The sequence below is a fragment of the Hemitrygon akajei genome, chromosome 5, assembly GCF_048418815.1.
Source record: "Hemitrygon akajei chromosome 5, sHemAka1.3, whole genome shotgun sequence".
In the NCBI taxonomy this organism is placed as follows: Eukaryota; Metazoa; Chordata; class Chondrichthyes; order Myliobatiformes; family Dasyatidae; genus Hemitrygon; species Hemitrygon akajei.
In genome coordinates, this window is record NC_133128.1 from 158,742,605 (window position 1) to 158,769,345 (window position 26,741).

General features: G+C 38.6%; 2 protein-coding genes across 2 annotated transcripts in view; one reads left to right on the forward strand and one right to left on the reverse strand.

Annotated features, from left to right (window-relative positions):
* The window catches only part of nemp2 (nuclear envelope integral membrane protein 2), a 34,820-nt gene extending 15,735 nt beyond the window's left edge, over positions 1-19,085 (forward strand). The window contains exons 6-9 of the mRNA XM_073046982.1: positions 9,235-9,337; positions 9,494-9,719; positions 13,102-13,272; positions 15,943-19,085. Coding sequence (XP_072903083.1) covers positions 9,235-9,337; positions 9,494-9,719; positions 13,102-13,272; positions 15,943-16,141 — 699 coding nt within the window. The 3' untranslated portion in view covers positions 16,142-19,085. The remainder of the gene's footprint in view (positions 1-9,234; positions 9,338-9,493; positions 9,720-13,101; positions 13,273-15,942) is intronic.
* A 3,371-nt stretch (positions 19,086-22,456) lies between these two features.
* The window catches only part of mfsd6b (major facilitator superfamily domain containing 6b), a 66,490-nt gene continuing 62,205 nt past the window's right edge, over positions 22,457-26,741 (reverse strand). The window contains exon 7 of the mRNA XM_073046981.1: positions 22,457-25,638. Coding sequence (XP_072903082.1) covers positions 25,360-25,638 — 279 coding nt within the window. The 3' untranslated portion in view covers positions 22,457-25,359. The remainder of the gene's footprint in view (positions 25,639-26,741) is intronic.

The window sequence follows — 26,741 nt, forward strand, 5'->3', positions numbered from 1 at the left end:
CCGCTATTCTTACGTTGTAATTTGTTTTACTGTTGGTAATGAGTGCAAGCACAGGGCTGGAGCTTTTATTCTCCACCTCTTGCCCGCCTATTCAGCTGTGAGGCCACCTGAGGTAATTTTTTCATCCAGTTGAAGATGAGAATCCCAGTTTTAAGATAGCGATGGATCTGAAGCGGCATCAGACTTCAAAAGATATTCTGCTGTCGAGGATGTTTGGAGTTAAATTTTGTAAGATGCATTCCTCCATGGGTCCTTGAGAAGTTCTTGATAAATTGTGTCAATGAGAAATGCAGAAGTGGTTGCCAGGGAAAGCATCAGTTACACCAAAATGAAGCGGGGTACTGCACATGTGTGACAAACTGCTAAAACAGCTTGCAATGAAGAGTTAATTGACTCTGCTATCAGCAGATTGAATCAAAGTGCTGCAACCTGCCACGCCTAGGTCTTCAACAATTAATCAGTTAAATGAAGGGGATTTCCAGAACATTCTCATCCTTAACAAGCTTTCTTCAGCCAACTCAGCTGCATAGCATGTCATATCATAGAAACAGATGAGCCAAAGGCAATGGAACCGAACAGTGTTCCAGCAATAGGAATGAAGGAGTGCAGTAGAAATTGCTGCAATCTCATGTCCACAAACATGTCAGATTCAAATCAGCTGATTATGTCCTGTCACTCTACTCTCAATCCTCAGCAACAAGGATGGTTGTTGCTGACAGAGCTATCAACACTAACCTGCCTAGTTTAGCTTTGCCAAGACCAGGACTCAGGTCCGGAGTTTATCTAAACCTTGGTCCAAAAGTGGACCAAAGAGCTGATTTCTAGATTTGAGATAATAGTGACTGCGCTGGTAAAACTCAAGTCAATAGGCATTAAAGAGAAATTTTAAAAAATAAACAGTTCCTGGTTGGAGTTGCAGCTTGCATAAAGGAAGGTGGCTGAGGTTTCTCAGGGTCAATTGTACAGTCACTAGGAGATTACTGCAGATCTCTGTGCTTTCTTTCAATTCATCATGGCCCTAGATTCTCCCTCTCCCTTTCAAGTCAGAGTTCCTGTATTTCTGTTCACTAATGAGTTCCCTGGAAAATGTATTATAATGCAATATAATATCTTTAAAAGAATTAAAACGGTGTCAGCATTAATAGGAATAACAATCAGTAGTCCAAAAATCTGCCTGTCCAACACTGCTAAGGTTGTGAGTATGACAGATTACTGTGTTTTATTGCATTAGACTCCCTTTCAAAGACTCTACAACTCTTGTTCTCAGTATTTATTATTTATAAGTATTTTTGTTTGAATTTACACAAGTAGTCTTCTTTGCACATTGTTTGTCAATCGTTGTAGTTTTTCACTGATTTTTTTTGTCTTTCTTTGTTCTACTTTGAATGCCTGCAAGAAAATGAATCCCAGGGTAGCAAATGGTGAGATATATGTATTTTGATAATAATTCACTCTGAACTTTGAATAGCTCACAGAGATATATTAGGCCATATATGTCAAACTCAAGGCCTGCGGGCCAAATCCGGCCCGCGGTGGAATTATCTTTGGCCCGCGAGATAATATCTAATTACTATTAAAGCTGGCCCCAGTAATCGAAGCGCCTATGGCGTATGATATGGCTAATGCTGAGTTTATTCAGATACCAGGTTTTCAGGGTTTTTAGTGTTTATTCGGCAGTCTTGCTCGGCAGTCTTCTTCATAAGAAATGGAATTTGTAAAGTGAAACACTTTGTAGTTATAGCAGAGACTGAGACACATGAGAGCAGGCTGAAAAAACGGAGGCAACGAAAGCTGCGTTCGCATGCGTCCGACTGATCCGGCCCGCATGAAGCTGCATTTTGCTCAATCCGGCCCGTGACCTAAAATGAGTTTGACACCCCTGTTTTAAATCAGAAATGGCAAGTTGTCACCTGAGGAAAGGTTGATACAGGTCAAGTTCATGCCCACTATAGTTTTGAATGAGAAGGGATTTAATTGAAACATAAAAGCTGCTGAGAGATCTTGATACAATGGTTCTGAAAAGGATGATTCTTCTTGAGGTGAATGAAAATCTAGAGCTAACTGTTTAAAATATTTTCTCTTTCTCTGTCTCTCGCTCCCTCATTTTCCCTTTCTTGCCTTCTTTCACATACCAGCAGACCCTTTCTTGTGTTTTATTATTCATAATAACAGTAAAGTACAAAATCATTTTTAAGTTACTTGTAGCAACGATTAACTGGACAGATTGGAAATGTTTGTCCTTTCATTGTGCAGGAGGAGATGCTAGAACGGGAAAGGTAATAGTTTCACTGGGGTGACAGTTAAGGCATCACACTTGCATGGAAATGGGTGTTGAACAGATTGGTAGCTGCAGAGATAACTGATGAGTGGAGAGCCAGATTAGAAATTTGAATCTGCTGCTTTAACTATGTTGACTTCTGAGTCATTTTCAGGGATAGCCACGAGGTAGGAAGGATGTGGGTGGTAAGCCTAATGTTGAATATGTTCTATGATCAGATGAAATCAATAAGTATCTGAGTATTTTGATCTATTTTTGTGTGCACATCTGTTGAGCAAAATGGAACAGAAGTTGCCAATCAGGCTCTTGAACCTTTTGTTTGATGTGAAACTAGTTGAAGTTTGATCTATATGTCTTCAGTACCCTAGTAAATCTGTTAATTTCAGTCATATGTTTCTATCTATTTTTAATGCTTTTATTTTGTGTTGGTCTAGATTTCCAGAATATTTGATTTTCTTATGACTCCTTTTTATCCAGTAATTTAACTTTGAGATCTCATTGAGGAAAGAGTACCAGATTCCCAAATCCCTTTGTGTAAAGCGGTACTTTCTATCAGCATTTCTGGCTTGATTATCTGTTGTTTACATGAAAATAAAATGTCATTGATGGGGAGGGGAAAGTTGGGACCAAAAGTCCTTTGGGACGAAAGACGGTCAACCAGAGATTTTGTTTTGGAGCAACTGACCTCTTGTTGTAAGGTTATATCCATTATCTTTGGTCATCCCAACAAATAGACAACTTCCTGTCTGTTTAGTATATAGGAGGATAATTATCTATTGTATTAAAATGTGACAAATGTTTTTGGTAAAACACATAAGCTATGCGTGTTCTTTCAAGTGAGATATAGCAGACTGTGTCGGATGTCAGAGTAAAATGGACATTATTCCACTTTGTTCTATCATCAGTGGCAGTTTAAAAAAAAATCTCAATCATTTGCAGATTACTTAGAATCTGTACATGCATATTACACCCAAATTTTTGATATATCTGAATATTTTCTGTGAATTGGTATATGTTTAATTCATCACTGTCAGGATTGGATTTTTTACCCCAAAACCAGTGATTCCCAGTGGGGGCAGTTCCACCCCTCAAGCAAACGGTTACAGGTCCCAAGGGGGCATTAGGGGAAATAGAAGTCATTGGAGGACGTTCAAGAATCCTGGGGGGAGAGGGCGGTAAGTGACACCCTAACTTGAGGCATGAGACCTGACTGGCTGTTAGTAGAGCAGGCACTTCCAAATAAAAGACTGTGGCACTGGAACACAGGAAGAACCGTAGTTTTGCAAGTGATGAGCACTCGTCGTCACAACGTGTCTGAAACTTGGCAATCTCATCCAACCTTACCAACCAAACAGACATTATTGGGGATGCATAAGTTAGAAATAGGGTGCCCAACAGTTCCCCTTGACTCACGGCACAGAACGAGTTCATGCAATTTAACGGTTGGTAAGTCAAGTACACCCTCTCAACTTTCTCTACAGATCAGAAAACAAGTTGCTCAACTGTGCCCCTACCATCACTCCATCTGTGACAACTCACTGCCATCGTCAACATCTGATAGGCATTCCTAGTTAGTGTTAATTTTTAATTTTAATTTGGACTTGTTGATATGTACGGCGCCATCTCAATGAATCTGAAAGCGGTGAAGCTTTCAATTCTAATCCTAAGAAACTACAGAAGGTGTGTCAGTGCAATGTTACATACTGGAGTATAGTTTTATTCTCTTTCCGTCAAAACAGCGACACCTCATTTGTTTTAATTGAAATACTGTACTGTCTAATTAAGCAATGAAACCATCAAGATTGCAGGAACACTTCCGTAAAAGACACCCTGATATTATTCAGTTCCAGAAGATGGAAGAAGCATTTGAAAAGTATTGCATGCTCGAGTCACATGCCAGGAAAGCTAAAAATGACCTTGACCCTGTTTGGGCACTGACTTTATACTCCTGATGAAGGGTTTTGGCCTGTTGAGTTCTGCCAGCATTTTGTGTTTTTATTTTTTTTGACAGTGTTCTCATTGCTTCTTATAACATTTCCAAAATGTTTGCAAAGTATGGAAAATCTCAGCTGAAAGATTAATAATGCCTGCTGTATCAGAAGTGCTCACCACTGTTTTCAAAGTGGATAACAGTATTTTAAAATCAATTCCTCTGAGTAGTAACTATAGCTCATCGTATTGACAAAATGAGTGAAGACATTGAGTACCAACTACGCATAGAGCTACAAAAAACAGAATTTGGTATACAACTGGATGAGTCAACTGTGCAAGACAATGAGGTATGTATGATTTATCAAAAATGGAAAAGTCTATGAAGAGATTCTCTTTTGTAAGAAGTTAAAAACAAGTATCAATGGAGAATCAATCTATGATGAGCTCAAAATGTATATTGAGGATACAAGTATTCCAATTAGGAACATGATTTCTTGTGCAACAGATGGAGCACCATATATGACAGGTCACCATGCTGGTTCAGTGGCATTTATGAAAAAAGAAATTCCAAGTCTGTTTGCAATCCATTGTATAATTCATCATCAACACCTTGCAGCCAAAAAGCTCAGCCAACAACTTTTTCAATCATGACTCTTGTAATATCTGCTATCAACAAAATTAAAGCTCATTCATTAAATAGCAGAATATTTTGCCAGTTATGCCAAGTTAACGATGAAGAGTTTGAATGCCTGCTTCTTCACACTGAAGTGCGTTGGCTGTCAAAAGGCCACTGCTTAAAACATTTCTTTGATCTTTTTGACATTGTGGTTGAATTTTTCCCAAGCTCGCCAAAGTTGACAGGCTCGGGAAACAAAATTGAAGGACTCCGTGGAGATGTGGCATACCTAGCCAACCTGTATGACAAAATTAACATTCTGAATATGAAACTGCAGGGTGAGAATTTCAATTTAATCCAGGCAAAAAGTGCTGTGTCCACTTTTTTTGGAAAGTTGGAAATACATAAGCAAAACATTGGAAGAGGAATGTTCTCACAGTTTTCCGGCATGGGATGTATGGCACTCTCTTTTGCAGATGGTGACTTGCAAGAGTACTGCTTATACCTGCAGTCAATGAAGAAGGATTTTCAAAATTGATTCAAGGATTCGAATGATCTGGAAATCCCAGACTGGGAAGTTAACCCATTTCTTTGCAAGGTGGAAGAACAGGAAGAAAGATTGCAAGAAGAAATTATCGTAATTCAGAATGACGAGAAAGCAAAAATGCTTTTCAAAAACGTCAGCTTTTGTGGTACAGTATGTGACTACACTGTCATACGAAGTTTCCTGGTCTTTGGAGAAGATCCAAACTGCTGTTCATTGCATTTCCATCCTCCTACCCTTTTGCTGTGACAACTCGAATCAGATATTTCAACTCTTGCTAAAAACCATCAAGCTCAAGGATCACGTTGATATTAAAGCTGCTGTACAGCGCACAGGTACTGTGTAAGCTACAGTTGAAGTCAGAAGTTTACATACACCTTAGCCAAATACATTTAAACTCAGTTTTTCACAATTCCTGGCATTTAATGCTAGAAAACATTCCCTGTCTTAGGTCAGTTAGGATCCCTACTTTAAGAATGTGAAATGTCAGAATAATAGTAGAGAGAATGATTTATTTCAGCTTTTATTTTTTCATCACTTTCCCAGTGGGTCAGAAGTTTACATACACTTTGTTAGTATTTGGTAGCGTTGCCTTTAAATTGCTTAACTTGGGTCAAATGTTTTGGGTAGCCTTCCACAAGCTTCTCACAGTAAATTGCTGAAAGTTTGTTCCATTCCTCCAGACAGAACAGGTGTAACTGAATCAGGTTTGTAGGCCTCCTTGCTCGCACACGCTTTTTAAGTTCTGCCCACAAATTTTCTATTGGATTGAGGTCAGGGCTTTGTGATGGCCAGTCCAATACCTTGACTTTGTTGGCCTTAAGCAATTTTCCACAACTTTGGAGGTATGCTTGGGGTCATTATCCATTTGGAAGACCCATTTGCGACCGAGCTTTAACTTCCTGGTTGATGTCTTGAGATGTTGTTTCAATATATCCACATAATTTTCCTTCCTCATGATGCCATCTATTTTGTGAAGTGCAGCAGTCCCTCCTGCAGCAAAGCACCCCCACAACATGATACTGCCACCCCCATCTTCACGGTTGGGATGGTTTTCTTTGGTTTGCAAACCTCACCTTTTTCTTCCAAACATAACGATGGTCATTATGACCAAACAGTTCAATTTTTGTTTCATCAGACCAGAGGACGTTTCTCCAAAAAGTAAGATCTTTGTCCCCATGTGGACTTGCAAACTGTAGTCTGGCTTTTTTATGGTGGTTTTGGAGCAGTGGCTTCTTCCTTGCTGAGCAGCCTTTCAGGTTATGTCGATATAGGACTCGTTTTACTGTGGATATAGATACTCGTCTACCTGTTTCCTCCAGCACCTTCACAAAGTCCTTTGCTGTTGTTCTGGGATTGATTTTCACTTTTCGCGCCAAAGTACGTTCATCTCTAGGAGACAGAATGCGTCTCCTTCCTGAGCGGTATGACAGCAGCGTGGTCCCATGGTGTTTATACTTGTGTACTAACTTTTGTACAGATGAATGTGGTACCTTCAGGCGTTTGGAAATTGCTCCCAAGAGTGAACCAGACAAGACATCATTTTCTGACCTCAATCCGATAGAAAATTTGAGGGCAAAACTGAAAAAGCATGTGCGAGCAAGGAGGCCTACAAACCTGACTCAGTTACACCAGTTCTGTCTGGAGGAATGGAACAAAATTCCAGCAATTTACTGTGAGAAGCTTGTGGAAGGCTACCCAAAACGTTTGACCCAAGTTAAACAATTTAAAGGCAATGCTACCAAATACTAACAAAGTATATGTAAACTTCTGACCCACTGAGAAAGTGATGAAAGAAATAAAAGCTGAAATAAATCATTCTCTCTACTATTATTCTGACATTTCACATTCTTAAAATAGGGATCCTAACTGACCTAAGTCAGGGAATGTTTTCTAGGATTAAATGCCAGGAATTGTGAAAAACTGAGTTTAAATGTATTTGGCTAAGGTGTATGTAAACTTCTGACTTCAACTGTAGGTTTAAAGACAAATAAAAATTTAATGTGGAATTGTTTTTCTCATGTTAGCATATGATAGACATGTTTTCACACTGTGGGGGTGCTGGAAAGTATATTGTGCCTAAGAGGGGCATTGGCAAGTACGAAGATGTTCTAGGGGGCTGCTGACAAGTGTGAAAGTGCTTTAGTGGGCTAAAAAAGTGGGCTAAAAAAGGTTGGGCAACACTGCCTTAAACCATCTTATTGATCATTTATGTAACTGAACAACCATGGGGTTAAAACTTGTATTGTCCTCTTCAAATGTTAAATACCAGTTATAAATTTCATACAGACAGTGCCATCTGAGACCAAAAGAAGTATTCTGAAGAAACAAAATCAGATTATTTAAAGACAAACATTTTTCATAGCACACGCGTTAGTTTCTTCAATCAACCAGAAAGCCTACTTTCTTTGGGGTTTTGATTCTGTGCTCGGAATATTTTCTATGCAAATATTTTCCTGTCAATCATGATACCAAAAGTGCTATTTCCTTTCAGCATTTCCTGCTTGATTATCTGTTGTTTTCATGAAATTAAAATGTCATTGATAGGGAGGGGAAGTTGTGACCAAAACTGAGTGAAGGAGGTCAACCAGAGATTTTGCTTGCTCATCCTTGGTTTTACAAATAAAAAGGTACAATCTTACTATTTTGCTCAATAAATTATTAATTCAAGCAACATTTTTGTAAATACATTCAATGGACACTTTATTAGGTACACCTGTACATCTGCTTGTTAACACAGTATGTAATCAGACAATTATATTGCAGTAACTCAAAGCATAAAAGCATGCACACAAAGTCAGGAGGTCCAGATGTTGTTCCGAACAAACATCAAAATGGGGAAGAAATGTGATCTGAGTGACTTTGACTGTGGAATGATTGTTGGTTCCAGAGCGGGTGGTTTGAGTATTGCAGAAACTGCTGATCTCTTGGGATTTTCACACACAACAGTCTCTGGAGTTTACTGAGAATGGTGCAAAAAAAAAATCCAGTGAGCAGCAGTTCTGTGGACAAAAATGCCTTGTTAGTGAGAGAAGTCAGAGTAGAATGGCCCGACTGGTTCAAGCTGACAGGAAGGTGACAGTAACTCATGTTACAGCAGTGATGTGCAGTAGAGCACATCTGATGCCCAACACGTCGAACCTTGAAGTGGGTGAGCTACAGCAGCAGAAGGCCACAAACATACACTCAGTGGCTACTTTATTAGGTACAGGGAGATACCTGTTAAAGTGACCTCCAAGTATATATTGTAGGCCACAAGCGTGATCGAAATGAAATGTGTTTTGAAACTGAAAATGAAATGCATGACCCCTGGAAGCTATTTACTTTCTTTGTATGCAGTATTTTATATTTATATCAGTGTATCAGTTTGCTTTCAATTATTTATATGCTTACTTTCTTGATGTTCAGCTAAGGTAGGAATCTTTTTGATAAAGTTTTTGAGCCATTGGAACTTGAGAGATATTCAAAGAAATAAAAAGACAGATTTCAGGGACATGAAAGCTGAATGCTGAATATATTGTACACACATATCAAATGAGAGGAATCCTGAAGGAAGCAAAGAGGAGAGGGATAATCTGAGGGAACATGAAAAGATGAGAGTGATACTGAATCCACAGCATTCCCAATGTTATTGCAACTCCTGTAGAATTCTTTTAACAGTAATTAATTTTAAAAGGATTTTAAATGTAATTAATATAGTGTGCCATTAGCTTATTTATAATCCTGTGACTTGCTCTCTGTTCTGTATGGGAGAGAAAGAATGTGTATGTGAGGTAAAGATACTATAGGGGATATAATGGCACATTGACTGTTCCATTCTCATGAGTGTCATTCATTTAATATAATGTTTTATCTCTTCTATAGACCAGGACATTCGTGTATCTAATGATTGGAAGTGGGTCAGTTTCATTATCTGTGATTTATTTAAGTGTCTTAAACCTATCGCAATATCGGCACTACCTTTATGGTAAGCAAAATTATAGTATTTTTGATTATCAAAGATCATCTGTTAATTTTCTTTGGTATTGATGGTGACTTTTAAAGTGTTTATTCTGTCAACACTTATTAGAGAGAAAAATTTGTCAGTGTCTTATTTCATTTTCTTTTTTTACCCCTGAAACAGGTTATATTCTTGTGCTTGGTTGTCTAAGCTATATTATTTGCTATAACCACGGGCCGTTGTCAGATGAACGTAGCATAAATCTACTTATGTGGACATTACAGTTGGCAGCATTGCTGATGATATACCTTGGTGTTACATTCAGTCAATGTGCTTACTCTGTCATAGTTGTTCTGTTATGTGCACACAACTTCCACCATGCAGTTAATTTGATCTACTGTGTTTGCAGGTTAGTATTTGGCTTTATTATTCAAGAAATATTGCAAATAAGTTCATTCTAATAATAGAAAAGTTAACAGATTTTACTATATATAGTTCTAGGATTTTATTTTATTTATGTTGATAAGTAATTAAGCTCTCATTTTTCCCCTCTCTATAATTTACTCTGGTGCTCTCGTGGAATTAACATTCTCACAGGAGTATTCAAGAGATAGGGGTGTTATTTGGTAATCTTATTAACGTGGCCAATTTTATATGTTCCTGTTTTAGTACCTTAGGGTTTCCAATTTATTTTTTTATCAAGTGAGCCGAAATGAATTAATTTAAGATTAATTCCTATGCAGAAACTTAGTATTGATGCACAAAGTAATCCAGGGTTGGATCTCTGTTTAGTTTCAGATCCTTAGGCTTCTTCCAGGAGTCAGAAATAATCAGTAGTCTTAATTCTAATATTTAAGTTCATTTGGAAGTACAAACAATCAAACAAATACTAAGCAAACTAAATAAAAAGCTAAGAAACGAAGCCAAGAGGTGAATGGGTGTGAAGACAAAAGGAATAAAGATGCAAAGAAAAGATGGCACCTCTGAAGACTCCATCAATTTTATAGCTAAGATAAGAAAATCCTTAGATGGGAATAACTAGCTGTTTGGTTACATAATTAAACCAAATACATCACATCGAAAATGGGCTAATACTTAGCTTGTGAAAAAGAAACGTGATAAACCGTTAGTTTAACTGCTGTACCACCTTTTGCCAGTGAATTGGGATGAACCACCACGTACTGTGAAAAATACATGAGTTTGTTTAAAAAGTACAAATTTTATAAAAAGTGTTATTTTAAAAAAAATAAGTGGTTTCCAACACCAGGAACATTGAAGAGAGCTTTCATAAAATTTCAGTGCCTGTATGATTTTACTGCAATATTCCTGTATAAGTTTACAAATATAAAATAGTCTTCATGGTTTAAAGCACTTAATTGCCAAGTAAGTATTTTTGAAATATAGTCAATTGCAATGTAGGAACATTGCAGCCAGCTTGTGCAGAGCAAGCTCTGCAAACAGTAAGGAGATAATAACAATATAGATGTAATTTATTGAAATTGTTTGAGGTATTTTTTTATATAATACTGGGGATTATTTTGCTGCATCTCTTCAGAATGTTATTTAGGATCATTTATTTTTGGCTGGAAAAGCAAAATGGGCCTTGGATTATTCATGTCAAATGGTGAAAAATGGAAAATTGTGGAAATATATCTGGGCAGATTACATATTGTTTAGAATGACCAATATATAACTCATTTTGCTGGACTCAAGATTACTGTGGTCTTGCACCTACACATCTCTACCGAGTACAGTTCTTAGTGCAGGGCATCCAGCCCATAATGTTGTGTGAACTAATGAAGTTAATGACACCTAACTCCTCCTGGCTGCACGTGGACCATACCCCTCCATTCTCTGCATATTGGGGTGCCCGTCAGGAGTCTACCAAATCCCTCTTTTGTATTTGCCTCCTCCACCACCATCCCTGGCAGCATGTTCTAGGCACCCACCACTCTCCATGGAGTGAAAAAGAAAACTTTCCCTACACATCTCCTTTGAACTACCCATCGCCTACCTTAAACTCAATGCCCTCTAGGATTAGACATTGTGACCCTGGGGAAAAGATGCTGGTTATCTACTCGACCTATGCCTCTCAGAATCCTATAAACTTCCATCAGTTTGCTGCAGCCACTGCAGACCGTTTTGCCCCAGAAATGTTTTTAAGTAATGCAGCCTGCAGCTGATGGTATGTGCTTTTTAAGTAGTCAGGGTGTGTGTCTGGGTACAGCTCAGAAGGCAGTGCTTTCTCCAAACCTCATTACATATTACATGTTTTTGACCTCACTCAATCTCCCTCCCTGCCACAAACCCCTCACCCCAACAAATAACCTATGTGGAGACCACCACCGTTGTAGAGAAGATTTTGTTTTGCTTTAAAGCGAAAGAACAAAGAAAAACTATGTGCATGATTTATATAGAATTTATATTTAGCTGATGCCTACTTGTCAGCACATGACTTTCCCTAAGGCTGGCTATCTTGCTAGCTCCAGTCCTTTTTCCTATATCCTAAATTGGTATTTTATTCTGTTAGTCACTGCAATGTCATCCATACTTGCGCAAAATTTTAATAGGGAGAACTTGACAGTGTCAATGCTTCCTATTTCAGTATACATCACTCCAGCATTTTACCCAGAAGGCAAGCCAAGTAAAAACATAACAACTCTGTGGTCTGGTACACTTGACTGATGACCTTGCTGAGCAGTTGGGAAGGCTGCAGTGTTTCCTGTAGGCCTATATGTGAACACGTGTGCTGCATTACTTTTTCCTCATGTAGAGTAGGTTGGTAATTCTACACAATCATGATGAAGGTTTATAATCATGAATTTTTCACATGTTCTAATAGGTGCATCTGTGCCTTCATTAGTGAGATGCATTTACTTAAAACAAACAATAAAAGCTGCATTTACAGGTTCTGCCACAAGGCTTCTACTTAAAAAATGAAGATGTATATTTGATGAGCCATATAGCATGGGAACGGGTCAACTGAGTCTCTATCAACCTTCACCATAATCCCATTTCATTTTCACCATGTTCTCAACATGATCATCCACTTACTACCACTCATGACCACATCAGGAGCAACTTACAGCAGCCAATTAATTAACGATCTGAAAGTATTTGCAGTGTGGGCGGAAGCCAGGACGTCAGCACATAGACAGGACCCGAGGTCGGGACTGAATCTGGATCCTGTCTGGTGCTGTGAGAATTATACTCCCCCACCAAATGATTCAACCTACAGATGAGTGTTTGCTGTCACAGCTCACCCCCTTGTTTTAAGTAATTTTAATCTTCTCCTAAAAAATGAAGTTACTTTAAAATGTATCTATCTATAGCTTTCTAGCCAGGAGTTTGACATACAGCATAATATATCACACGTGTCCACATTCATTTACAGCTATTTAAATACCTGGTAGTGAATCTAATTTAAAGTATCCATCCCTTTGCATTTGTATCTTAAATTCGATACTCTATGCTATTCAATGACTTGCCTAGCCAGGATTCGAAGCTAACATTTTTGCAGGAAAAATGGTGGTTTAAAAAAAACTACAGGTCACTGAACAAATTGGACAAAAGCAAAACCACATCTTGTCACTGTTACCAGAATCGCAGTAAACAGTTGAGCTCCAGCATGTTAAATGGAATATTCTGAACAAGATTGACAGATGATCAAGAACCTCGGGCTCTAGTTAGAATTACAAAGCTCAAAATTAGATGTGTACTTTACCTTCAATATTTACCTGAAGAGGTAAGATTTTTGTGAATATAACTGGGGACTTTGTTTTTAATTACAGGAAAATCAAACGACTCATTAAGAAGCCACAGTTTCATTTCATTACTGAAGAGGAGTATAGGGAACAGACTGAAATAGAAACCAAAAACGCTCTCGAGGAGCTCCGCCAATGTTGCAGGAGTAAAGACTTCCCTGCATGGGAAATAGTAGCAAAAATCAAATCCCCAAAAAAGTAGGTGGGACAGTATCATTGTCACTGACCCTCATTCTATTGCCATTCATTAGTCATTGTTATGTACAAATTGTGTGTTGGCGCGTGGCCAAGTGGTTAAGGCATTGGTCTGGTGATCTGAAGGTTGCTAGTTCAAGCCTCAGTTAAGGCAGCGTGTTGTGTCCTTGAGCAAGGCACTTAACCACACATTGCTCTGCGACGACACCGGCAGCCAAGCTGTATCAGCCCTTGAGCCCTTGTCCTTCCCTTGGATAACGTTGGTGGTGTGGAGAGGGGAGACTTGCAGCATGGTTTCTGCTGGTTTCCCATACAACCCTGCACTCTGGAAACTTTCCAAGGTGCAAATCCATGGTGTCTGGAGACTAACGGATGTCTCTCACTCTCACTCTCTCTCTCTCTCTCTCTCTCTCTCTCACGCACACACACACACACACACACACACACACACACACACACACACACACACACACACACACACACACACACACACACACACACACACACACACACACACACACACACACACACACACACACACACACACACACACGATCTCTTTCCCATGCTGAGTAATGCAGACCAACAGTCTGTTTGGGCCTATGTGATGCTCTAATGATTTTCCTCGCCTCTGTATTCTCTTATTGGAGAAGGATATATCAGAAACATTTGCAAATACTCTGTGTCTGTTTCATTGTTGAGGCTTACATATGAAGAGTGGAATGTGACCGATACGTATCTGTAATATGTATTCACCAGGGAGTAAATATATTCAAAAGAGAAGAGATGAAAAATTAGGTGGCTTTATTGGGGGGTGGGGGAAATATTCTTCTTCTTAATGCTAGAGGAAGGAATATGACATTGTGGAAAGTGTTTTGAATACCCTAAATTGTTCACATGATATAGCAATCCTGCATAAGGGGCCACATTTATTACCATCATTAATTGCCCTTGAACTAGGCGGTGTCTCAGCATTTCAAAATAAACCAAATGATGGCAGGACTGGAGACATACAACTTGCAGACTAAGGGAGGTCAGCTGCTCAGGCAGGATCCAGGCTAACATCACAGAGGCACAAAGTGGGTAAGGTTATTACATTAGTGAACTTGGTAGACATTTAAAAACACATAAATAGAAGCAAGCACAGATCATATCATAACTATTGGGTAAAGCACATTAGTGAATCAGATTAAATCCTCTAAAGTGTTTTAACTATTTACTCCTTTATCCACTTTGTCCCTGTGCAAAATCACCCTGCTCTGGCCTCCTCTGCTTTGTTGTTCCAAGTCTATTTTTCTGCCCACTCCTCAGTTTCCTTGATTATCTTAGTGTATAAAAATGTCTCAGTCTCAGTATGGGATGAAGCTGACAATCATGCATCAGTCCTCTGCAGTTAAGCATCTCTTTTGTGTCTAAAAGTCTGATGCTTAATCCTGTGAATAATTCTGTTATTTCTAGATTCCTCCTTGAAAAAAAACAGCGTGTCAACATTTTAGTCTGTCAGTGCAGCATTGCCACATCACACCTCCCTGATGCTGTCTTTAATAAAATATACATTTGATATTCTCAGTTTCTTCGGCAGCTGAGGTGGTTTTTGATCTTCCGACATTGGTTCAAGTCTCCGTATTACCGATACTAGTCAATCACATTATCGTTGTGCTACGGTATCCAATGACTTTAGATGAGTGTTAGCCTGGCCTTTATCTACATTTTCATCTGGGCCTACAATACCTATAAACATTGTTTTATCAAGTAGATTTAATTAATTTTCCTGGCTGGTATTTATCCCTCAACAAGTATCATCAGAAATAAACTTTACAGGTTATTGGTAATTATTAGATATTTATGTTTATATATTAGGGCTACATTTCATTTCTGAATAGTGACTGCAAAACAAAGTTATTTTACTAGTGAAGCCCTTGAGTTCCCTTGAAACCAAAAACAGATTTGATGAGTTATTTTTAAAATATATTTTGCACTCTAACAATTTTTCAACCTAGCTTAGTGGTTTTACTGTCTCTGGTACAAGTGTTCTTAATACGTTGCCTTCAGTTAAATTTTCCGTAAATTGTAATTTGAAGGGAAATAAAGTGAAAGTATTTACACATCCAGAACAGGAGACATTTGCTGAGGCTTTTACCTTTATATTTCTTGTCTCAGGACATTGATGACATATTCGCTGTAAATCATTAATTTGAAACAAATTTCAGTACCATTCAAATTGTAGTCTGTTACTTAAAACTTGTGAAGTAACTGACTCATATTTTGTGTGATTTCTGTATAAGAAAGACTCTTTTTTGTGGCAAATGATTTGGAAAAGTACTGTTTCAAAATTGTTTTTGACAAATTATTTCATATTAATGATACAGAATATTGCAAGTGATTTTTGTTTACATATTAACCACCTCATTCTTAACTATAAGATTGTAAGGGGAATTGCTGTTTTGACAGAATTGATCATAATTGGTGTTGATCTTCAATTCACTGGGATTGTGCTGGAATCGAGTGTACCTTTCCTGTGTGTTTTTTTTCCCTTAACTAGTAGTTTCTTGCTTAATCACTCTAGAAAAGCTAAATTGAAACTCCTAGCTTTGGGGAATTTAAAACTGTTCCAGTGGATCCACTAGGTAGATGTATTTTTTTGTTCACTTTCTCCGTTCTTCTCATTTGCAGAATGGCGGACTTTATCCTGGGAGCTTCACACCTCACACATGAGGAAGTGTGGAATCATGAACAACATTATGGAATTGGGGGAGCCTTTTTGGAAGCCCAGCTCTTTGCTACAGAGGAAGATAATAGTTTTGTTTCACAGAATGGTGAAGTGATAGCAACAAATGAAGATCACGATGAAGTCAGTGATATAGTGAATTAATTCTTGCTTCAATAGGTTTTCTGAACCATCATTCAAAACAGGGATTGACTAATGCACCAAATAATGATCATAGAAGTATCTGGTTTGGATATTTCTTACACTGGGATGCACAAAAGAAAGGCAAACTGACCAAGGATACAAGCTGATCAGTGAATTTGTAAGTTGTAATTCAGTTTGTATTTTTTTCTTACAAAAAAATTGCACTAATGCATGTGGTTCTCGTGAGAGGGACCTTTTAGGTCTGAAGTTGCAATTTTTTTGTCAACTTAGTGATATGTGGAACAGAAATTCTAGGCCTCAGTCAGGTTACAGACTTTTGTATGCACAGATGTCTGTTTTCTTTTTTAATTGCTGAAAATGTATGTAATTCACAAGCAAATGAAGAACTGGATCTTTCTTCATTCCCATTGAAAGATAACTGGTTTGTCACATGTATCTTGTTGAATTCGGAGGTCTTGGAGACACCAGTTCAGTTCACCTAATGTGATCTGTGACGGCACATTACTTAATGTAACTAAGAAAGCTATTGGTTGAAGGTTGGACAATGAAAACTTTAGTAGTCAGCCATCACATTGCAAGCACTGCTCAGTGATTAAAGACTTCACCATGCACAATCCAGAAGGACAGTTGCTGTGTTTTGCTGCAGTGAGAACCTTCTCCTTTGAGCACATTTGATGAGAAAACAAGGAAGGCTATTTTTGTTTTAATTCTGCCAATAATTGTTGACCCGCATTGCTGTATTGCACACAATCAGCACTTCCTGCTACCCTGCCCAAAGTTGGTGGAATAAACTGAATTCCTTCACGGATAAAGTGATTAAGATTTAGAAGCCATATTCAGAAATCATGAAGTATGATTTAAAAATATATCACTGGGTTTTCCTGTTTTCTTCTCTGTACTGCTTTAATATTTTTAAAGTAGAGTTTAGAAATAAGTGGGATTGTTATGATATTTAAATATGGGGATTAATCATGTACTTGAGCAGATGTCTGCAATCCAAACATTCTGTAAAGCACATTGTATTCCTGCTGCACTTCACAACATGGTGTGAAAACAAGAGAATTTCTGTAAGGTAGAAAGAAGGCAATTTGCCAGCAAGGTACATCATCTAAATAGATTGCAGTTTCAAACTGGAATTTGGCATTAAATTTGAATTTTTAACAAAATTTGTTCATGGTGTGTATGTTTTAATATGATTCATTTAGACACCATTAGTTTTTATTTCACACCCAGTTTAGGTAAAATGAATGGTCTGTTTTTATTTTGATTGTTATAGAAGCAGCAGGTATAGGTTAATTTTTATATCATAGTGCTCTGATTAAAAGCTAAGCTTGAAAAAAATGATTGGTAGGAGTTTGTTAGATCAAAATAATATTCCACTAAGTTGATAGAAAATCAAGCAAGGATTATGTTGTTTAAAAAGTATTTTGTTATCTAGAACAAGAGGCCAAAATAAAGGTTAAGCCATTAAGGGCTGAGGTGAGAAATTTCCTTTTGCACATGTAGGACAATGAAAACTTGGTAGATAGCCACCCACACTGTCGGAGCTTTTACTGGATTTCAGAAAATCAAAATGTATACATAAAATGAAATGGAATAATCATCTGGATATTTCTTGAACAAATATTGTTCAAAAATTCAAATTGAATGCTGAGTTCGTGTTTGAAATTGCAATCCATTTATACTAAGTACCTCACTGGCAATTTGCCTTTTTTCTCTCTGGAGAAATTCTCTTGCTTTCGCACCATGTCTGGAATACAACAAAATCACTGGATTCAAGTAATTTATTTTGCAAATCAAACTCATACAGAAGAAAATTCTTCTTTATTTGTCTCCCTCAAAGGCAGACACAAGAATTGGGAGCAGATATGGCCCATATGTGCCTGCATGGCTGCTCCACCATCCATCAAGATTGTTGCTCATCTTCTACCTTGGCTCTGCTATCCTGCACAAGCTCATGTCCCTTAATATCCAAGATCTATCATTCTCTGTTTTGAAAAAAATCAGTGGCTGATTCTCTACAGACCTCTGGGTTGGACCAACATACTTTGCTTTTCCAATTGCTTCCTATATCTGCATGTGAGCTCTGAATGACTTGTGTCCATTGTGGTAACTTCTACATTTACAATACAGAGGCTTCCAGGTACCTCGTGCACATGGGTGGAGGAACTATATACAATGCATACTGGGAGTAAAAAGAGCGGAAGTAAAGACCCCGCCAACCCCGGATCCCGCCTCTTGTTACCAACAGCTTCCCGATTAGTATTAACTTACTGTTAATAATACTCACATTACAACGCTTCTCCCCCTTTAAAATCCAACATTCCCCAAATATAGAAGGACTGGGAAATAAAAACAGTGGTGTCATTAGCAACAGGTTACCTAAAACACATAGCAAATTCAACATTCAATCTGACAACAACAGAAACTGTCCAATCAAAGATTCAGTCTGTCAGGAGGTTTGTGAGGGCGCTGCGATCTACGCACTACCCCCGGTGACCCAACAGGCACCGCTGGTGAGGATGTTTTGGGTGGATCTAGTGTTGGGGACACAAGGGGGGTCTGTGTGTCTGCGTGAGAATATCAATCCTCTTCAGGGGACTCTACCCCCTCTGCCAGTGTCTCTCCCTCTAGCAAAGTCATTGGTGGACATGCTTTCCTGGTATGCATTAAGTGGTCATTGCTCCTTAACTATTTTGGACTACTGAGCTTCTTTGAAATCGGTGGCAAGCTATTCTCAGAATTATTGGGATAAACGTCATCTGCAGGTTTGCCACCTCGCTTGGAACGCACTGAAACAGGAACTTTGGTTTTTGAACCATCGTCACGACCGTTGCTCAGAATAGACCCAATTGCAAATTTTTCATAGAGTTCCTTGTTATAACAAGAGTTATAACTGGAGTTCAACAGCAGGAAATTGCAATGCGTTTTGGAAAACCTCTTGTGTTTGTTAAATTACAGTCATTGATTGTGATGATACATTCATTCTCCTGGAGCAGGTTCTCTTTTCTTAAACGGCTGTTCTCTTCAATACCACGAATACTCAGGCCAAGGAATCTTCCACTCAGCGTAGAGTTAAAAGGCACCACATGGATTCCCAGGGGGCCACCGTCTCCAGAAAATTCTACCTTCATTGTCAGTTCACTTAAGAGTGCTTTCTGAATGCTTGTCTGGTGGTCCTGGAGGCTCTGTTCTTACATCGTCTGTGGGCGCCCCGTTTGCTACTGTTATGATTGGCTTCACATGCGGGTTCCTGTTAGTGGGATCATCAGGCTGAGATGCACCTTGCTGTAACTGGGCAGGTGGTACAAATGCTGAGTCACTGCTTCGCCATACTAGAAGTTGCGTGCTGGCTTTCAGTGCCGAGGGGGTAACTTCAATTTCCCCTGTAATAGGCTGAAAAGCCGCAAGCTGCGCTGTGAGCTCACTCTCAAATGTGTCCGGCCTATGTCTGTCACTCACATTGCCATCGGCGACTTCATCTGCACGCTGCACCTCATGCTCTTCCATCCTGTGTGCATATTTAAATTCATGCCAGATGAGCCGGATTTTGCGAAGCCAATTGCCCTTAGCTATCAACCTGGCTTCAGCCTTCTGACCCCTGGCTGAAATATCCACATATAACACCCCTAAATGAGGTATGGGCTGCCCCGTATAGGTCCTGAGTTTGAGCTTAGATGGTCTGATGGGAGGTAGGTTGGACCCCCATGTCCTCCTGTAGGTCTCCTCACTAATGACCGATGCAGTAGCCCCTGAATCAATCCGAATTTAATGTCCTTTCCCCTCACAGTAACTGTGGCAAAATTTGGTTCTGGTGGTTCCTCATCCATTTCCACCCCAAACATGTTGTAGGCACACACTGCCTTTTCGTCTGCTTCTCCTAGCTGGTGTGTGGCTGCCTGAGTCTGTTGAGCTTTCCCCTGCCCAGGCTTAACCTCACCCTTTAAGCTCCTGCACTTTTTAACTAAATGTCCCTTCTTGCTACAAGCATGGTAGACAGTATTTTTGAATTTACAAACATTTGCATAGTGCAATCCTCCACACCGAAAACATTCCACCCGCTTTGCCTGTTTACCAGTCTCCCTCCTGACTTGGAGAACAGCTGCCAACTGCGATCCCCCATGTCCTTTCTGGATATCCTTAGCATTATTAGCAGCCATTTCCAGCTTTCTTGAAAGTCAACGGTGGGGTTTCCCCCAACAAACAGAATTGTGTGGTGTCATTATTAATGCCGTATACTAATCTATCATGGAGCACGTCATCCAACACAGCTCTGAAATCGCAATGCTCCAACAGCTGCTGAAGCTCGGCCACAAAACCACCCACAGACTGACCTGGCTTCCGGTCATGGCTGTGAAACTTGAACCGTTGAACTATCACCGAAGGCTTCGGATTGTGGTGGTTCCCCACGAGCTTGACCAGTTCGTCATACGGAATTTCTCCCAGTTTCTGCGGCACGGTAAGTTCCTTATCAACTTCTAAGTCTTTGCCCCACACACACTCAGGAGAATAGAGCGTCTCTTAGCCTCCTCAGTAATGCCATTAGCACAGAAAAACTGTCCCAACCTTTCCTCATACTCCGGCCTCTCCTTGGTTTGCTCCGCGAACTGACCGATAGACCCAAATGTAGCCATCTGAACTCAAGGCTCCTTGTCCACTCACAGCTCCCGATCGAAAACGGGGCCGACCTGTCCACAAAACCAGTTCACCTCATCGCCAAAAATATGTGGTAACTTCTGCTTTACAAAAGACCACTCGACAATCTTATGGCCAAAAGAACGTCTTTATCTGGGACAGCAAATGATATTTACAATACAGAGGCTTCCAGGTACCTCGTGCGGCCTGGGTGGTGGAACTATATACAATGCATACTGGGAGTGAAAAGAGCAGAAGTAAAAACCCCGCCAACCTCGGATCCCACCTCTTGCTACCAACAGCGTCCCGATTAGTATTAACTTACTTTTAATAATACTCACATTACAACATCCATGGACACCCTGACAGATCCTCATGTACATTTATCTATATTATTTAAGAATTGCGTTGTTTTTTTAAATCATTTTTTCTACATTTTATTCCATTAGCTATGTTTATATCCTCTCACTTCATTTCTCTATATCCCTTTGAAGCTTCTTTACATCCTGCTTCAAACTCCTAATCACACCTAGATTTGAATAATCAAAGTTTGGTCCCCTCAGTCAAATCGTTAATTTGGATTGTGAACAGCTAGGGCTGAAACACTGCTCCAGTGGTCACAGTGTGCCAGTCTGAGTAAAGCAGATTGCCACTCTGTGCTTTTTGTCTAAACAATTCTCAGTTGATGCTGGTATCTTGCCCCCAGTTCCATGTGCTGTAATGTTGCTGACCAGTCTCCGTGATACATTATTGAAATTTACTGAAAATCTAAATACCCATCAAACATTCTGACTTTAGATTTCAAACCACTGTCTTCCTCCTTCCCCTAGCTTTACACAAGTGAAATTCAAATAGATATCTCACTTCCAAATCTCAGACTCATTTACTGGGCACCATGGTACCGTAGGGTTCGTGCAATGCTCAAGGTGTCAGAATTCAGAGTTCAATCCCAGTGTACTCTGTACATGTGGGTTTTCTCTGGGGACTCTTTCCTCCTACAACCCAAAGACCTACCGGGTAGATTAATTGGTCGTTGTAAATTGTCCCGTGATTAGGTTAGGGTTATGTCGGGGTTTTTGGAGGTTGTTGGACGGTATGGCTGGAAGGACCAGAAGGACCACTCCACGCTGTATCACTAAATAAATTAATAAAAACCCCAGATGACAAGTTTTTTAGCAAGTCACTTTCATATCAAGTTTAAAGTTGTGAAATATTTGAATTAAGCACTCAAAATAGTTTTTGAAAATTTATTTTACATTATGCCACATTCTTAACTGGAATTTCAGAGAAGATATGTAATTATTAGAGTTAATTTAAGGCTGTTGGAGAATGAAGTTTATATAAATAAACATGAATGAGAAATAGCATTGTTAACATCAGCTCTTTCCAAATATTAAATTATTATTCATGAGCCAAAACATGATCCATTGTGCTTTGAAAATCTATCTCTGTTGCTATTCTTCAGAATAATGAGATGAAATGGTAGTCTAATTACACAAGTTGTTTGTAATTAAATGTGGATTATTATCCTACGTCTAGAGATTGCAGTCACACTTGTAAAAGTCTGAGGTAACAGCTCCCTCCTGTGGGTGAACTAAAAATTAGTGTTCACCTGTACAAGTTCATCCTGATTACATGAACGTGTTAGGCTCGGCTTTCAGCACGAAGACATTTGTCAAATTGTTACTAATCAATAATTTTATTTCGTTATAAATGGCTTTTAGTTCATGTTAAATGTAAATTGCAATTGCACATCCTCTTGAAACAACATTTTATTAATAAAATTATCAATTTAACAATTTTCTCAGCACTAACACAATTGCTGTACAATAATATTTTATAACTCTACAGAAACAATCCCAAAATATCAACACACGAAAAGCACTATAAAAATTAATAGTTTTTAAATACTGTGTTAATAGACTGAAGGCACCAACTATGTTACAAACTACCAACACCCTACCAACAGCAAAACAAAACAACTACAGGAACTCAGTGGGTTGAGGAACAACTGTGTGGGGCGGGGGTGGAGAGAGAAAAGAAACTGTTGAGATTTTGGGTTCAGACCCTGTATTGAGCCATGATGCAGAATCTTGGCCTAAAACATTGACATTGCTTCTCTCTCATAGATACCTATTTGATCCACTGAGTTCCTCCAGTGATTTGTTTTCATTTTGCTTGAGATTCTAGTATCTAGTCTCCACACCCTGTCTACATCTAAGCAAAAATGAGTCAATCCTCATTGCTGCCAAATCAAACATTCAGATGCAATTTACTGTGATTTGAAGCCTGTGTATTGACAGGGAGGAGGCTTCAACTGCACGGGTATAAAATTGTTCAGCTTTAAAAATAAATCTTCAAGTTTAAGACATACTTTGGATTTCCCACAGCTGTCATTAATTTCCAAAATGTGCGTGACTATCAGCTATCAAGTATTAAAGTTCCTTTTTAATCTAATTCCCTCTCCTTCAAGTCGCCTTCATTTTTTTTGGGAGATACAACATAGAAATAGACGCTTTCAGGCCCAACGAGCCTGTGCTGCCAATAACACCCAGGTGACCAATTAACTTACTAATCTGTACATCTTTGGGATGTGGGAGGAAACCTACACAATCATGGGGAGAACGTACAAACTCTTTAGTCAGCAGCGGGAACTGAACCCAGATTGCTGGCGCTGTAGAGCATTATGCTAACCGTTATGCTACTGTGCCACCTAATTCATTGTGAATCTTCTTGCAGCCCTTACCCCTACCCACAACCACCACCAAGACTATTTATATTCTGACTTATTCTATCACAAAAATGTTATTTTCAAACTCAAATCTACCTACCTTAGCAATACATAGAAAATACTGCTGAGATTTAAGATGAAAGTTGAATTCCAAGACATTTTCCAACAAAATTTGGATTTCCTTTCAGTTATAAGCAAGGAAATACAAATTTTAGAAACATCAGATCTTTGGGTGCATGTTGTTGAGTAATCTGTGTGCAGTTTACAACTCCATATTAATGGTTGTATTTTGTGTGATGATAAAGTTAACACCATCAGCATTCACCTTCCTTGCTTTGCAAATTTGACAGCAGCTAGAATTATGAGGATTTTTAATGTGGAAATCATTAAATAAGTTGGGATCACTTCACCAGGCTGCTGTGTAATCAGGGAAATTAGCTGAATTTATGAAAATGTTAAGTATTTACAAACTAGACTCAATGTAAAATACTCCAAAAATATTATGCATTGTTGCATGAGATCTAACAAAGTCATTAATGGATCACTACACCAGTTATTGCTCAATGAACCAAAATTAATTTTATGATTTGTATTTGAAAATGAAATTCTGTCACGTAAGTATCTTATGTAATTTTAGTAAGTTATTTTTTTCAAATAAAGTTTGATGTTTTAATAATGATTCATTATTTATCAGTTAAACTTTTTTTTCTTCCTGAGAATTCTTGTACTGTGGTTGGGCTGCTCAGCCAACACAGCACAATGATATTCTGGATGCACTGGATCCTCTAATGATAGCAACAGATATCTTATATAGAGGATTGGAAGATCTTTATGGACAAATTCTCTCAAGATCTAACTGCAAAATCCAGCCATAGTTTTCTCAAAGATGAACAGATCTTTTCAAATGTTTAACTTTTATCTCTTTTGTGTTCTAGGATAAGAGAAGAAACTTTGGTTTAGGCAGTTTAGTTTTGGCCACTGAACATATATTGTGGATTCTTAATTAATTGTCAGAGAAGATTCTAAACCCAAGCTTGCCAGAAAAACTTGGAGAGAATTTTCCTCAAAACATTTAATCTCAGGGAATTAGTATCAGTGCTCCCAAAATTGTACACCAAAAATATTGAAACATTACTTTGTACATTTCAAATGAAAATGGACTAACCGCTGAAACCACAGCAAGAATCATAACATCAAACCATCAGTAACTTCAAGGGCAGCTTTCTTAATTCTTACTGTCATCAGATATTAGAATACAGATATTACTTAGTGCAACAACATGTTGAAAGAAGACGTTTTCCATCAGTCAGTATTTCAAGCACGTACTTAAGAGATGCCCAGAATCATTTTGACAGATATACTCTTTGACAATGAACAGCTTCTTTGCTCCGGAATCAGTTTTCAAATTTTCATTCTGAGCTGGTTATGTTTAACAAATATATACTTTACTGATGTGACTTGTTTCCTGTACATTGCGATGACATCTTGGTTTATAAGTACAATGTTTGTTTTCATCAAGAATTAATATAGCTACATTTTAATGTCTCAGTGCAGGGTTTTAAAAATTGAGGCAAACATTGAGCATTTTGGATAGACAGAATTTCATATTAAGATATGAACAGGCACTTACATCTGCTATTGATATCCTAAATACACAACAAAAACAATCAAGATAGAACCTTCTCATTTCTGAGATACACATAAGCCATTCAATGCTGTATTGACAACATGGACATACTGCGGAACAATGCATTCTTGAAAAAAATATCCACTGTTTAGTTTTCTTTAAAAGTCCTTAAGGGAAAATTGAATACATTGTTCTTAAAGCGACTGAAGTAATCCTTTAGTTTAATCAAGAAGAGGTGTCCTTCTGACTTGGTTGAGTGCTTGTTTGGTGAGGTGAAACTGGATTAATATTTGGGTTTCCATTTCCTGGCAGAGGGATAAAGTTCCTAGGCAACTCTGGCTGATTGTTTCCCTTCTCTGGGTTTACACTGACCTGCTCGTCCAGATTAGAGGTAGCAATGAGGACTTCTGGCTTTGTTTGCTTGCTACAAACAGATGGAGGTTCAGGCTGTGCTGAGACCCCAACTGGCCAAGAGTCTGGGTGTACTGGGTGGTCACTGGCCTCCTAGAATGAAAATAGCAATAATTTAAATCATAGCTGGCAATTTCAAAATCCAGATAATTGGAAAGGTATGTATTTACCAAGAATCCCCTCCCACTGAGTTAATATGTTTAACTCTTCTAGTTTTTTAAAAAACATTGGCATGGCTAGTGTTTAAAATGTAATTAGATGAATCATATCAATCGCACCCTCTTGCAATATGAAAGTTAGGTCATTATACTTTAGTTCACTCTGTAAGGCTTCCACTCTGCCTACCAAGCAGCTAGATATAGAATCTATAAAGGCAGTAGAGCTACTGCATTGTCTTCTGCTTTGGAATGAAGCTTTTATAATGGTTATATTGCCACAACGGCTGAATGTGCATACATTTTAATTCTTGGCTGAGGCTTTCTTTGTGAGTTATGAATATGTTTTCATTGGCTCTGTAACTTAAAACTGAATTGCGATGACGATTCCAATTAAAATTTATCAAGGATATCAGCTTTTAGACAGGTAGACTGCAATCCAATTTATAAGCCAATGTGGGCAAAATTCCAGACAACGCAGAGTTTTCCACACAAGCCATCAGCCACAAGACCTCCTCACTACGTCAAAATTGAGCTTCTGTAATGAAGACTAAACATGTGATTGATAAGAGTATAAAGGCCAAGCGTTGGGAGGACACACAAGTGAACAGCACACTGATGTCTCCTTGTATGGTGATGAAACATTTGGATTGCCAAGATCGAAGAACAACTCAACCCAGACCAGTATATCTGCTGCTATAAAACTCAGCCCTGAATTGAAACAAGTGAAAGCAAATTTTGAAGATGTATCCTGACAAATAAGAGAAATTTTTTGGACACTGACAAACCTGGTCACTGTGTAGTAATTTATAAATCACTGGGAGTTGGCAGCGAACTCTAGGGTACTTATATGTCATACATAATCCAGTATGTTGCATTCTCCAATCAGAGACTATAGCTGCTCTTCCTCTGTTTCTGATTGGCTTGCCATGAGGACAAGACAATTATGACACCATAATACAGGAATGGGGGAAGCACAGCAAGCCATCAGGTGGATTTCACGCTGCTGTATGCTGAAGTGGTTTTAGGGTGGCTGAACGA